At 36.6% G+C, this 15,000-nt stretch overlaps 1 protein-coding gene across 1 annotated transcript in view; it reads right to left on the bottom strand.

Moving 5' to 3' along the window:
- Positions 1 to 1,659: 1,659 nt before the first annotated feature.
- Positions 1,660 to 15,000, bottom strand: part of LOC135206713 (myogenesis-regulating glycosidase-like) — a 13,905-nt gene continuing 564 nt past the window's right edge. Inside the window, exons 2-13 of the mRNA XM_064238163.1 lie at positions 14,588 to 14,817; positions 13,495 to 13,687; positions 12,313 to 12,454; positions 11,663 to 11,827; positions 11,007 to 11,180; positions 10,247 to 10,342; positions 8,179 to 8,274; positions 5,598 to 5,824; positions 4,293 to 4,456; positions 3,741 to 3,898; positions 2,549 to 2,705; positions 1,660 to 2,351 (exon numbers count right to left, since the gene is read on the bottom strand). Coding sequence (XP_064094233.1) covers positions 2,164 to 2,351; positions 2,549 to 2,705; positions 3,741 to 3,898; positions 4,293 to 4,456; positions 5,598 to 5,824; positions 8,179 to 8,274; positions 10,247 to 10,342; positions 11,007 to 11,180; positions 11,663 to 11,827; positions 12,313 to 12,454; positions 13,495 to 13,687; positions 14,588 to 14,747 — 1,920 coding nt within the window. The 5' untranslated portion in view covers positions 14,748 to 14,817 and the 3' untranslated portion in view covers positions 1,660 to 2,163. The remainder of the gene's footprint in view (positions 2,352 to 2,548; positions 2,706 to 3,740; positions 3,899 to 4,292; positions 4,457 to 5,597; positions 5,825 to 8,178; positions 8,275 to 10,246; positions 10,343 to 11,006; positions 11,181 to 11,662; positions 11,828 to 12,312; positions 12,455 to 13,494; positions 13,688 to 14,587; positions 14,818 to 15,000) is intronic.

Raw genomic sequence — 15,000 nt, 5'->3', positions numbered from 1 at the left:
ACTCCTCGTGACCTTTCCAGAGTGCTCTACATGAACTCTTGTTCTTTTGCCTGAGTTGGCTTTATGCCAGCACAGGTTCTTGCTCATGGAGCAGCCTGTTATATTGTATGAGGTTTGTGTCCTCTCATTGTATTATGTGACGCAGACGGGGGTTGTAGCCTCCATATACAATTACAATACAATTCAATACAGTAAAATAAAATAAAAGTGGATTTATAGTTGTGCAAAAATAGCATTATAATGAAATTTACAATAGAATAAAGTTTCCTAAATGAACTGTAATGTCACGAATATACCGCAAGGCTTGAAGTAGGGAATTAAGGCGATCCCGAGCCTAATCTAGAGAGAGATAACGCACAAAGGCCCCTTCGAACAGACTGAAGTTCGCATCTGTTGCAAACCTAATTCGACCGCTCCCCTCATCATGAAGAACAACACCAGCCCGAACCCGAACAAGAAAGACATAGCTGATACCGTTTACCTTTTCACCTGCCCGGAGTGGATGTACAGTTCCTCTGAAAGAAACGTACGTTGGACGATGGTCTAAGAAAGAGAGACCATGCGTTGGACACACTCCTAAAAGACGTCTGCAAGCCATCCATAATAATGGCGGCATTCACCAATACTTCGTCGACCTATACAGCTGCAAACCCACGACACAAGAATTGTTATTTAGCGGAAATTACCAACTTTATCTGTACAAAACACTGATTACAAAAACCAACCCGGAAGCGGAACGATCGCTCTCGTCTTGCAGGCGCCCTTTTCGAATCACCTCTCTCTCTCTCTCTCTCTCTCTCTCTCTCTCTCTCTCTCTCTACCTCCTTTCCCACACTCATATTTAAGTTTCGTTGGTTGCCATAACAACCAGAGTACACGGTTTTGTTTTCATTACAGTTCATTTAGAAAATTTTATTATTGTATTTTATTTTACTGCATTGTAATGCAATGTGTGGTCCTCGTATACTAATAAAACAACAGGACGCAGCAACGTATATGTAGAATTTCGGGGTGCTCTACGAGGGAGAGCCTGTGCTGGCATAAAACCAGCTCATTCAAAAACAACAGTTCATGTAGTGCACTTTGTAAAAGTAAATGGAACAAAGAGTAGAGCTTCGTTTCTTCTTCCATCACCTACATGTTGAAGAACGTTGTAGATTCAGGAAGCATTGTCAAACTCATAAAAAGTTTTTCAACAACCAGAAAGCCATGGAATATATTTAATATATATATATATATATATATATATATATATATATATATATATATATATATATATATATATATATATATATATATATATATATATATATATATATATATATATATATATATATATATATATATATATGATATATATATATATATATATATATATATATATATATATATATATATATATATATATATATATATATATATATATATATAATATATATATATATATATATATATATTATATATATATATATATTTATATATAGTAATATATATATATAATATATATATTATATAATATATCTGTGTAAGTATATAATAAAGCATATGTTCAGTTTTATATCCATGTATACATTTTATATTGACAATAATCAGAATTACATTCTTAAATGCGTGTTTCCAATTTATCCGGAATGTAAATAAAATAATTGTTGTATATTTGTATACTTTATTGACAGTTATCATCTGAATGTGCTGCAGACTGTATTTTATCATATTTTTTATTGCCTATCATCATATCCGTACATAAATACAGAGGTTATTCTATAAGAATTATAAACTGAAGTTTCTTGCTTTCCTTCATTTTATCGGAATATCCCGATAAATGCAACTGGTGGTTATATCGAAACGAAAATCCAACGTTATAACTGAACGATTTCCAAACTAAACCGAGTCGTATTTCAAGTAAAAAGAAGCGATGAAAAGTCAGACATTTATCAGTCTCAAAGGTTGAAGAGTTCTTTTCTTGAAATTTTAAGTTCCAGTATCTCATTCCGACTTGCTGAAACAAATACTACGTAGCTAAACAAATTCCTACCAAAATTCCACCCACCATATTAATCCGATATTTGCAGTCCATGTCCATTTACTATTTCTAACGAAAACTGAGCATAGTGAAGCCAAAATAAAACTTGAAGTCGATGAAATGTCTTTCAGCAGAGATACCTAAACTTCCCTTGTGAAGTAAACTAGACTGTCAGTTGTGATTCCCTCGAGAATGATGGTGCTTGGACCCTCGTGTACATCACCAGTGTCAGCTCTTTTCCACTGCCCCGGAGGGAGGACCACTGAGAGAGTTGTGGCGCCCTTGTGCACCACGGGCGTGACCAAGACGTCGTCTCCCAACAGAAATTCTGCAGGAGAAAATGATCTAAGCGTGACTGTTGTGTTCAGTGATGCGAGTGAATTCAAAACTGATTATATTTCATTGGTTATCACCTGGATTTGATTTCAGGGTAACTGAGTTATATTCAAAAGGTTGGTGGAATTGACTCAACATCTATTTAATATCCTCGTTAGTCTAGCAGCTTTTAAAAATCCTCACACTTACGCTGGTTAGCTGTAAGACAGGCTTCTAGTTCCGGGCACAGCCACCAGGTGGGTCTTGCAATAGGAGCTCCTGTCTCGATTGATTCCTGTGCCAATTGAAGGAACAAAGGCATTGCCTTCTCGTGGAGAGCAATCGCCTCTTGGCTCCTCTGCACCACCTGGATATGTCAATTATTGGCAAGGAGTTATTCCAACTTCTGTGATGCCGGAGGACCAGACTTTCAGGTCGCAGTGTCTGAATTTCCACAACATTACTTTTAAGCATATCTTAGTTTTACCAGACCACTCTCCTAGGGCTGGCCCGAAGGATTAGATTATTTTTACGTGGCTGCGAACCAATCGGTTTCTTAGCAACAGGACCCACAGCTTATTTTGAGCTCCGAACCACATTATATCGAGAAATGAATTTCTAATCACTAGAAATAAATTCCTCTGATTCCACTCTGGCGGCCGCGGGAAGCGAACTCGGGCTACCAGATTGATAGTCGAGTACGGAACCTACTTGTCCAGTGAGGAACTTTTGGAACAGTACATTTTGCTTTGATATTCTTTATTCAGTGCCGATGACCTTTCGTGTACGTATTCCCAAAATGAGTCTCTAGAATCAATTAATAGTACATATACTACGTATGTTCCTTTTAAACTGCTTCGTTCAAGTTTCTTCCTTTAACATTATATCGCAAAGGTAAGAAAATTGGACAGAAAATACTGAGAGTGAAGCAGAAACCCAGCAAGCAATGCTAAGTAAACTAGCTCGACCTTTTAAAGAAAATGAAAATTTTCCTTCTTCTTCTCACCTTTGTTGTCTCCTTTTTCATTTAAGGATATCGAATATAATAATAATAATGATTAAAATGATAGTGATAATATTGTAGAGAAAATCTACAATTTCTGAAGTTATTCTAATCTCTCTATGTTTATTTCCAGTGTTAAGGAAAATCTACAAAGGTTTCAAAAGATTCCGGTGAAACTTCACAGTAGCTCTATTGGGCGTATATCTTCAGTGCGACCTTTATATACTTCATGAAACCTATCATTTAAGCCATCAGTCAAGTTCAAATTAAATTTTTTACATTATGACGTCAGTGTCGAAATTCAGGTACACCCGGTAAATTTCCACAATGGAATTCGATTCATTATTATATACATGAACAATTTGGTTCAAGTTTATTTGAACAAATTCGCGTACTTACTTCATCGCCGAGTTTCCAGGGGGCGATTGAAAACTGGAGTCCCGGCAGGAGGGCATTAGTCTGCACCCACCTCACGAAGAGCTCGGGAGATGGGAGGAGAAGATGGTAAGCGTTGCCTCCAATCATGTCGGGCAGCACAAATGGATATCCAACCAGTCCTTATCCAGTTGGGAAAATTAGGGTGTTATCATCAAAGCTTGTAAGGTCACTAAGAAGTGGGTCAGCTATGAGGTATAACTCATTTTTGGGGGTTCTGACAACGTGAGCTATAAGTTCTCAACTCAGGCAGCGGGAACAAAGTGAAGTTCTTTACTCCGTAATACAGTTTCACTTGACTTCCCATCCCACCAATTTTAATGATTTTTTTTTTTTGGGCCCTTTGCTGTTAAATCTTAATGATGTTTGCCTAAGATAATTTTATCACAGCTAACATCACTCCCATCCTTAAAACCACCATAAAATTAATCTCTTGTCTAAGCAAAGAGCAATGATGATGTCTCCTAAATAAACTGGACAAAGACAAAATGACCAAATTGAATAACACTTTCTTACCAAGGTTAAGTGTGCTTGGGACAATGGACCTGAGGCCATTCAGTGACTCTCCCTCCCATATTGAATCCTTGTCTGAGAGCCTCATGAAATTCGGGTAAATCTGAGTACCCATGCCTATCTTAATCTCGGCCATTTCACCAAACTTCGTTATAGCCTCAGCGTATCTGTAAGTAATATGAGGTTAGTTGTAAGAACCAATGTGTAAAGTAATCTAAATCATTTTGCAGTCAATTTCTCATTCAAAGTAACATTTGTTATAGTTTTACTAAATTTTGGATATCACCATTGTCATAACAGATTGGCCTCCTTAACTTTTAACTTGCTGTGAAGTAGCCCTAGACAATTAAACCTTGCTTTTCTAAAACAGATTGCAACTACGAAACAACAGTAGAAAATTGAGTGCATACTTTTCTCAGTATTCAAATAGCCTTCGTCATACTTTGTTAATAGAAGTAATTGGTGCACTATATGGTTACTGACTCTACGGTCAGTTATTGCATGGGGAAGTTCCTTATTGGACCAGTGGTTTGCCTACCCATCTATTGATTTGGTAGCCAGAGTACGCTCTCTGCTGCTGCCAATGCGGAACCAGAGGAATTTATTTCTGGAGATTAGAAATTAATTTCTCTACATAATGTAGTTCGGATCCCACAATAAGCCGTAAGTCCCGTTGCTATGTAACCAATTGGTTCCTAGCCACGTAAAAAAAATAATCCTTCGGGCCAGCCCTAGGAGAGCTGTTAATCAGCTCAGTGGTCTGGTTAAACTAAGGTATATTTAACTTAATATTCATTTCACGGGGAAACTGAAATACTCAAAATCCACCAAAAGTTAATTCATGAGAAGATAAGCCAGTTAATGGTTTCATGACAATTCATCCAAATCCGTTTACCTGCTCTCAAGGTAATTCATTAACGCACTGACAGATTGAAGACAATCCTCCTCCCATTTCACTGAGAGAGGAAATAGCAGAGGCACTAGTGAAACTGATGTTAAGGCTTCTTTGGGTCAGCTGTCATCCTCAGGTATCAAGGGCCTTCATTTTGACTGTGTTCAGGTGCCATTGCTTCACACAAAACAGTATTCTACTTGTCAAGACTCCATTATGTAATTGACCCAAAATCTATTAAGATGTGTAGGCATATGTACTACACTTTTTTGTGCTGACCATACTATTCTGTGCTGATCAACATGTGCAAAAGCACACTCTTAATACACAACTTGTAATCATGGAGTGGGAGCTACTGAATAAAGAAATATAACCTACATGACATTCCCAGAATTTCAGCATAATTCTAAGCTAACCTCACTGTGAAGATATTCGGCCAAAACTCCCTAGGAGCATTGAGAACGTAGTCCTTTGGAAGGAAAGAGGCTTCCCCAGCATCGAACTTGAACGAGTCGACGCCCAGAGCTTCCCTGAGGGCCTCTAGCCTCTGAATCCACCATGAGGCGGCCTCTTCGTTGGTGAAATCCACCATACCAGCTTTCCCATTCCACCAGGTCGTCTTTTCGGTCACACCGGCTTCGTTCTGAGATGTTCAGGGATACAAAAGCGATAAATTAATTAGATAAATGCTTCCCCTACGCCGTTTGTTTCTTTTAGGCCCCGTCCACACGACCGAGCTTTGCTCGACTAACTTTATTCGATGTGACGTCAGAAGCGGAGAAACCGCGGCAAAGTTCTGACTTTTCACGCTGTTTCTCCGCTTCTGACGTCACATCGGACAAAGTTCGTCGACCAAAGCTCGACCGTGTGGACGGGGCCTTAAAGAATAAAAACGTTAAGGGCTCGGCACTGTGAAAGGTCAAAGTTTTAGAAGGAAAAATGGCGTTTGGCCACACCACATAATGGTAGTTTTACAAATAGCTCAGTCGCTTAATTTGACAAGGAAATACAAATGATGAGAACCTGCTGAGCTTTGCAGATAAAATATTTTCCAATTGTTAAATGGAAAATTATATTTTGTGTTTTAAATGTTTTACAAAAAAAGCTATTCTGACATTATTTTGCTACTGCATTGTTTATGAAAACTTTCAAATAAAGTTATAGACAACAGGCAAGAAGGCATCAGAGAATTTCAGAGATACTAGGTATTCGGTTGCTTTGTAATTTCAGTTTTTCAGTTCTTAGATGTCAGCCTACGACATTTTTGGGGAAAAGGACGAACATTCATCCGTGTTGATTCTTATTTTCATATTTATCACAGTAAAATATGCCAGTAAAATATGCCTTTGAATACATTTGATGACAGTAATTGTAAACAGACATTTAACTTCAAAAAACAGACATTTGACATCCTTTGACATTTGTCAGAAATTGTGTAGACAGGGATTCAGATCATGACATTCCCATTTTGCTTTGACACCAAAGTTACGTTCTCTGGATTCGCGGATTTCTTTCTGGACCATATCTACCCATTATTCGCAGGAAATTTGCCTATTTGCAGTATTTTTCTATGAGAAATATCCACAAATTCCTGGTTTTTTTTATCAATTTCATCATAAAATGCACTTTTTTCAAAAAAAACTATTTTAAAAAATGTGTAAAAATTTTTCTTGAGTTTTAACTAACAAAATAGGGCGTTTTCAGCATTTTAATTGGGGTTCCAACTATTCGCGGATTTTAATTATTCGCGAATACTGGGGGACCACTGTATTCCTCACACCGTTGAGCTGTGGAACAGTCTACCTGAGGATGTTGCACAACTGGAACCTCAAAAGCTCCATTGCAGATGCAAAGCATTATTACCCTAAACATTTCGCCTTGAATTTTAATAATTTATTTATATATTTTACTATTTACAAAATTTATTCGTGTATAATTTTTTTCTTAACTCTGCTTTTTTCCTTCTGTATTTCTCATTACCTTTTATTATTCACTCTACTGAACACCATATTCTTTGGAGGCTTGAATTTCGAATCAGTGACCCTTCTTGGTTTGTTCCATAATAGGCTTCATCTGAATAATAATCATGATAACAAGAATGTGTTAAAACTAAGGGAACCTGATATTCACGCAAATAGAGCCCAAGATCAAGCAAATTTTGTCGGATCATATATGATGAGATTTCCGCTTGGTCACTGATTCAGTGTCAGACAGGTAAAGGTAGCCCTTTTATTAACTTTTACATCAGGTTGGAATGAAGACATTTCCGGTATATTTAGATATATAGAAATATTACAGTTTGTATCGAATGAGTTTGTACACTCATATGCTATGCTTAGCTGAATTTACGACATAACTAAATATAATATAATATATATTATATATAATATATAATATATATATATATAAATATATATATATCTATATATATAATAATATAATATATATATAACTATTTATTATATTCATATATATATCTATATAATAGATATATATGTATATATATAATATATATATATATATATATTTTATATATATATTATATATATATATATATAATATATATCGATATATATGGATATAGTTATATTATATATATATATATATTATATATATAATATATATATAATTTCTAACTAAATTTACGACATAATAAATTTAGTGATGAGACTTACATCATTTTTAGCATCGGCTTCCTGTTTTAGCCAAGTATCAAGAGTCTCTCTCTCTCTCTCTCTCTCTCTCTCTCTCTCTCTCTCTCTCTCTCTCTCTCTCTCTCGTCTCTCTCAATACATCCTGGATAGTGAGAGACAGACAGACTATATACTTTGATGAAACAGGAAATTCGTGATAAAATCACCATCGATTTAGATCACTCAAAAAATTGAAAACATGCATGTTCGACAAGCGAAGACTGAAGAGCCTATGTACTAGTTAACGAAAAATAGGACAGTGGCATGTACATAAGCCAAGTTTAAGAAAAGTTTTAAACCTTACTTTGATCAAGTATCCCTTCTCATCAGCGACACGAAAAGTTTCGCAGTTATCGTTGATGAAAGGGTGCGTCCAAAGAGTGACCCTGAAGTTGTCATTCTGAAAAAAAACCAGGAAAATTAAATTGATGATTACGAATTCATAGGAAAATAAAGGATGAGGAAAGAAATTTGTAAAAAATCTGATATCAGCTGTGGCCACCAGTACCACAAAGTTTTAATATCATTTTTTAATTGGTGGTTTCACAGTCATCCTATTCGACTTAGTGGTTTTTATAGTGTGGGGTTCCGGGTTGCATCCTGCCTCCTTAGGAGTCCATCACTTCTTACTATGTGCGCTGTTTCTAAGAGCACACTCATCTGCACGAGTCCTGGAGCCTCTTCAGCTTCTAGTTTTTCCAGATTCCTCTTCAGGGATCTTGGGATCGTGCCTATTATTATTATTATTATTATTATTATTATTATTATTATTATTATTATTATTATTATTATTATTATTCAATAACAAAAGATAAGAATTATATGAAAAAGATGAGAATTATACGAAAATCCAGAGTAATATTATAATTATTATTCAGAAGATAAACACCCTCGTCATATTGAGCGAGCTCACTGGGGCCAATGACTCGAAATTTAAACTTCCCAAGAATGTGGTGTTCATCTGAAAGAAGTTATAGAAGATACAGGGAAATTTTAAAAAGGAGATATCTTAAATTAATAAGTAAAAAGAAAAAGAAATTTTTTAAAAATGAGTGAAATAGAAAATAACGATTCGATACGGATTATAAATAAAAGAAACTTTCCAGGGGTAAGGATCACTTTGAAAATAGGCGTTAATTCGGTCACTGATGATAACGAGAACCTGGGGTTCCAATCTTTGCCAAAACAGAGAAATCCTGGAGGCTAAGTGACTCTTTTTCGCTTACTCTGGGAGTAAGCCTACAAACTACTTTGTTGTTGTTGGAGGAGTATGAAAGACTAAAAAGGTCTGAAAAAGGTGTTTTGTATTGAGTTAAAGGTACAAGAATTTTAGGATATTTATGATTTATTCATTAGAATGAAAATGTAAAAAATAAATAATGTGCATGTTAAACGGTACAGAGACATTATTTCTAATAAAACAGCGTATTTATTTTAATTTTCGTTGGTGAAACAACGCTCTATTTGATCGTAGATTCGAACACGCGCCCCGAGTAAGCTGGAGGTCAGATCACGGCATGTTTGCCTTTAAAAAGGCCATGCTTTGGAATTCAATCTCCCCTTCTTTTCTCCCCGATCTGGTCCATGAATTTTTGTTGGTGAATCAACGCTCTATTTCATCGTAGATTTTAACACGCGCCCCGAGTAAGCTGGAAGTTGGATCACGCCTTGTTTAGCCTTTGAAGGCCATGTTTTGGAATTCAAAATCTCCTTTTCTTCCCGATTCCGTCTAAAGACTCGTCATTTATAAATGATCCTGACAATGATAAGAGCGATTCTCGAAGGAGCTCCGGCTCGCGTGAATATATTTCTTTGACTCGTTTATTCACTCTTTTATGATTTCATGATTGTGAGAAAAAAGTGCACAAATACATACAATTTTGATTAACCAAAGTTGAATAAACCAAAAGTTTAATCAACCAAAGTCTAATAAACAAAAAGTTTAATGAGCCAAAGTTTAATAAACCAAAAGTTTAATAATCCAGAGGTTTGATAAACAAAAAGTGCAATAAACGAAAAGTTTAAAAAAGCCCAACATTTATTAAATTAAGGTTTAATAAGCCAAAAGTTTAATAAACCAAAGTTTAACAAACCAAAAGTTTAATAAACCAAAAGTTTAATAACCCAAAAGTTTGATAAACCAAAAGTTTGGTAATCGTAATGTTTAATAAACTAAAGGTATAATAAACCAAAGGTTAAATAAATAAAAAGTGTAATAAACTCAAGTTTAATAAACGTAAAGAAGCAAGCAAAGTACGCCTGGCTATGCATCTGACTAAATAGATAAATCGCCATTTAAATCGACGGAGATGATAAAGTTTCGTGTTCTCACTCCAAAAGAAATTATTCCGTCCAGACAGAAGCAAACTTACATGAAGGTCGTCCACCATTTTCTTGGGGTCAGGAAACTTGGCGGGATCGAAGGTCAGGTCGCCGTAGCATGTCTCCCAGTTGTCGTCAATCTCAATCTGCCAACATATTAATGTATGAATTACTCTTGGTGTAAGATTATGCACAAGCTTTATATATATATATGTGTGTGTGTGTGTGTTTGTATGTGTGTACGTATGATTATGATTATGTTTATTGTGTGGTGGTCTTTAGGCCATTACATGATACATATATATACTTGCACATACAGTGGGCCCCCCATATTCGCGTTCTCCATATTTGCGGACTCACACATCCACTGACTTCTCTCTGGACCATATCTACCCATTATTCACGGGAAATTCGCCTATTCACGGTATTTTCCTATGAGAAATGTCCACAAATTCCTGGTTTTTTTATCAATTCCATCATAAAATGCAGTTTTGTGATAAAACTATTAAAAAACCAGTATCAAAATTTTTAGTGAGTTTTGCTTGAGTTTTAACTACAAAATAGGCCGTTTTAAGCTTTTTTTTATATGGGTTCCAACTATTCGCGGGGTGGGGGGTGGTTGAGGGGTCTGGTACGTATGCCCTGCAAATACGGGGGACCACTGTATATATATATGTGTGTGTTACAACAATTTTAATAAAGGGAAGCAACAGCTAAACAGCAATGTAAAACGCCGAAAATAAAATGCAAAAACGGACAAAAACTTGAGAATTTAATTAATAAAAGCACACAAACTGGTCCCTACCATACCTGGCTGTAATTGAAACCATTTCTTTTTATATTCGCTGCAAATTCCCTGACTTTTGTGTCGTTAATATCCTTGTGATATTCAGCCCAGGTAGACCATATAGGGTCCTGGAACATTCTCAAGTCTGGCATTCCAGAAGGATTCTTGAAGAACTTGGAATAACTGCGTGTGTGCACCTGTAAGTAGACAATGATTTGCAACAGTAACATTATGCTTTTTTCATATATATTTCTCCTTTTTTTATATATTTCTCCTTATATTAAGGCCATCAGTGTACATCACACGGTGCATTGCAGTTATTATTTTAGGATCTTTGCAGCATCCCTTCGGCCCTTAGCTGCTAACCCTTTTACTCCACAGTAATTTCCACCCCATCGTAACAATGGTTTCTATTCATTATTTTCAGTGTGGAGTGACCTCATAGGTCTCAACGCTGGGCCTTTGGCCCAAATTTTATATTACAATTCCCGTTCCTTATATGAAGGCATATTTATCTCTACCAGTTTTCCAAGACCAAGTGCAGAGCTTAGAAAACTGGGAGGAATTTTCTAAAAACTAGAGCACATTTTCAGACACGTCACTTATATTACATTCCAGAAAAGTGGATAAGAGAAAATGCAAGACCAAAGTAAAATCGACAAAGTGTGGAAAGACTTACTTCCTTGACGTCATTTCCTGTACAAACATAATAAGTGAGTTTTAGACTGTCTCCTTCCTGGGATGAAAATGGAGCTTTATGTTTGGCGCTGAGGCACAGCCGGTCAGCCACTAAATCCAGGTTGTGGTCGGGTAGACTGACGAAAAGGGGCGTTCCCTCCTCCACCTGAATTTTAAAGATATCTAAATTCTTACCAGAGTAAAAGGGAACATTATTCAAACTGGAATTAAATGTATCACGACAAACTACCACATTCTTCCGTAATACAAATCATTGTTCTTTATTTTAATGGTTCGTTTCCTTTTGGCTCGTGTTAGTGGACATTTGCAGGTCCTCACGTACGATTAACGCTGACTTATATATATACTTGCTGACATGGTCATAAATATAAATTAATGTACTTAATAACAATAACTAAAGAAAGAAAGAACACATTGGTTTTACTACAGAAAAGAAACGAAGACTGACGATCCCAAACAAAACATAAGATTTTAATGAATTTAACCTGAAAGCCTGGCAATCAAGAGATTTCAATCATTCTCCCTAAGCGAGAACATCAGCTATTGTAATAAGATTTAGCAGTGGGAACAGAATTTCAAGTTGAGTTTTATAATGAGTTGAAAATGAAAAGTATAATGACCGTATCCTACCCTGATAGCAGCCCCTTGCGAGGATACCCAGTACGCCTCTGCAAGACACTGCAGCCAGCCGTGGCCAATGGCAAAAGGCGTTTCAAAATGAGGAACATTTTCCAAAGGCCACGAGTGGGCGTCTTGTTCGCCGCCGCCATACCTGTAATGAAATCTGCGTTTAACAAATAATAGTTAATAGCCAGTTCTCAAAATATTCAGTTAGCTTATTTAAACAATTCATCCCTTTCAGTGAAATCACTGGCTAGTGCGGTTGGTAGCGTGCTAGTCTTGTCAACTCTGGCCTGCGTTGGCTTCCTGTCAGGGAGTCAGCCCAGCAGTGATAGTGGTTACTCTCATGAAGGAAGCAATGGTGGAGGTTCTGGTTACCCGGCTGGTGGAGGACTGAAACAGCTAACTTTTAACTTTAAGAAAAATAGATGACTTCGTGAGGAGAAAAGGACGTTGCTATGGCAATGCTGGGTCATCTCTGCTATTTCCTCTTACTTGGTCTCTGGCAAAATCACACACACAATATATATATATATATATATATATATATATATATATATATATATATATATAGATATTATATTTATATATATATATATATATAAGTATAAATATATGTATATATATACTATATTATATATACCTATATTAACACCCATAAGTTCCTCGTTGGACGAGTTAGGTACGTGCTTGACTACCGATCTCAGGGTCCAGGTTCGATTCGCAGCTCTGCCAACGTGAAATCAGAGGAATTTACTTCTGGTGATAGCTCCTTTCTCGATGTAGTTCGGATCCCACAATAACCTGTAGATCCCTTTGCTACGTAACCACTTGGTTCCTAGCCACGTAAAAGTATCTAATCCTTCGGGCCAGCCCTGATAGAGCTGTTAAGCAGCTCAGTGGTCTGGTAAAACTAAGATATACGTACTTAACTATGAACCACACCCATAAGAAACAATTTTAACCACAACATGTCCGGTTATGAAAGCTGCAAGGTCTTGTAAAAAGTCGAAAGCTTCTTGGGTCTGTTCCTTAAGGTTCTCAACAAACCACAGATTGATCGCACCTTACACGACAGCTTTGTACAACAGAGTGTTCTAAGAAATGTTTACAGCTTGTGAATACGAAGTGTGATTGATACAGCGAAGAGCAAGGGTAGGAAAAGGGCGAAAGGAAGCCTTGGCATCTCACCAGTGTCCATCAATGATCACGCAGTCCTTGAGTTCCGTGAGATTTGAGGCCACCCAAGAGACCTTGTGACAATGCTCCTCTTGAGTCACCACCACCTTGGCGACTTCGAAGTCCAGACAATAGTCTCCTTCGGTACAGTTCACTCCCTCGGCGCCCTCGGGCAACGTGAGACCCCAGTCGATGTTGACAAAACCTGCAGGGAATTGTTTTACAAGTTAATAACACATATACGTCAACGTGTGCACACACTCTCACAGAGCAATGCAAAAAGATTAGATACGTTATTAACTTGATAAGCAAGCTCGCAACGAATGGGATATCATTTGCTACAAAATACAACATTGCATAGGTATATAATGCGAATATTAAAAGAAAGTAGATGAATGTAAATCTTTGCCATGATTCCAAAGGGGCAGTTACTGACAGTGGCGTTGAAGTCAGTTTCAGCAGTTGTGGATTCAGTTTACTGTCGAGATTGTCTTGGGGATAAAAGAACTTACAAGTACTTATGTCTCATGACATACTCTGGCTGTCAGGGAATAAGTTTTTGGGTTCAGGGTGCATGTACATCCCAAGGAATTGAAGATAAATGATTAACTATACACAATGTCGGAAGAATGAAAATGGGTCTCTACTTGCTGCAGTCTGAACCTATGCACGGACAGCAATGTTTAATATCTGCTCCTCGAAAGGAAAACTACTTTTAAAAAGTCACGTGAAGCAGTATAGAATCAGTACTTACTTTGTCTTTTCAGTTCTAAATCATTCTTCTTTTTTTTCGCTTAGTAAAAAAAAATTCATAGACCTGCCTGTCATCTTGAACGAAAAAGTCTTGAAAATTCAAAGTAATAATTTCTGCATACGAAGGAGAAATACTCCGATAAACTTCAGGAACTTTCGCATAAATATTTGTTATGAAACTTTTTTCTTTTTTGCATCAGGAAATACAACTTCAGTATAAAAAAAAAACTTAGTTTCCGAATTACTCAGATTTTTAGGCACCGAAAAAAGAGAAATAGGAGAAATAGACATGATCATTTAATAGCTGATGGCAGTAATTTCTCTTCAGATGATTCTAATGATAATTTCATACCGTTTGGGTGAACGACGCGAATTAGATCCTCATCCATGTCGAAGGAATTGTATTCTGTCTTCGCTGTCACGAGAGAAGGGCTGACTGGCCTCAACCAGATCCCCGTGGCACAGATAACCAGCAGGTATAAGACCACAGTTCTAGCAGCAGAGGGAATCATAGCTTCTTATTTTCACTCATCCAGCTTTTCGTAGAATATCGCAGATCGCCTGTGGTCGATACGCTGAGGTCTTGAAAGGAAACAAGAGAAGCAGAATTTAGAATAAGTAGCAACAGTGGAGGGCAACCAATTTATATTATTATTTTGTCATTTTCAAAACCATTTTTCTGTTTTATTCTTATCTTCCCACGAAAAATACGAATAAAACAAAGAAGAAGAACGTAGCAACAAGATGGCGATCGTTGCAGTTGTT

Source organism: Macrobrachium nipponense, chromosome 31 (assembly GCF_015104395.2).
Source record: "Macrobrachium nipponense isolate FS-2020 chromosome 31, ASM1510439v2, whole genome shotgun sequence".
NCBI classification, from domain to species: domain Eukaryota; kingdom Metazoa; phylum Arthropoda; class Malacostraca; order Decapoda; family Palaemonidae; genus Macrobrachium; species Macrobrachium nipponense.
The sequence above is the reverse complement of the archived record's forward strand: the minus strand, read 5'-3'. Positions and strand labels throughout refer to the sequence as shown.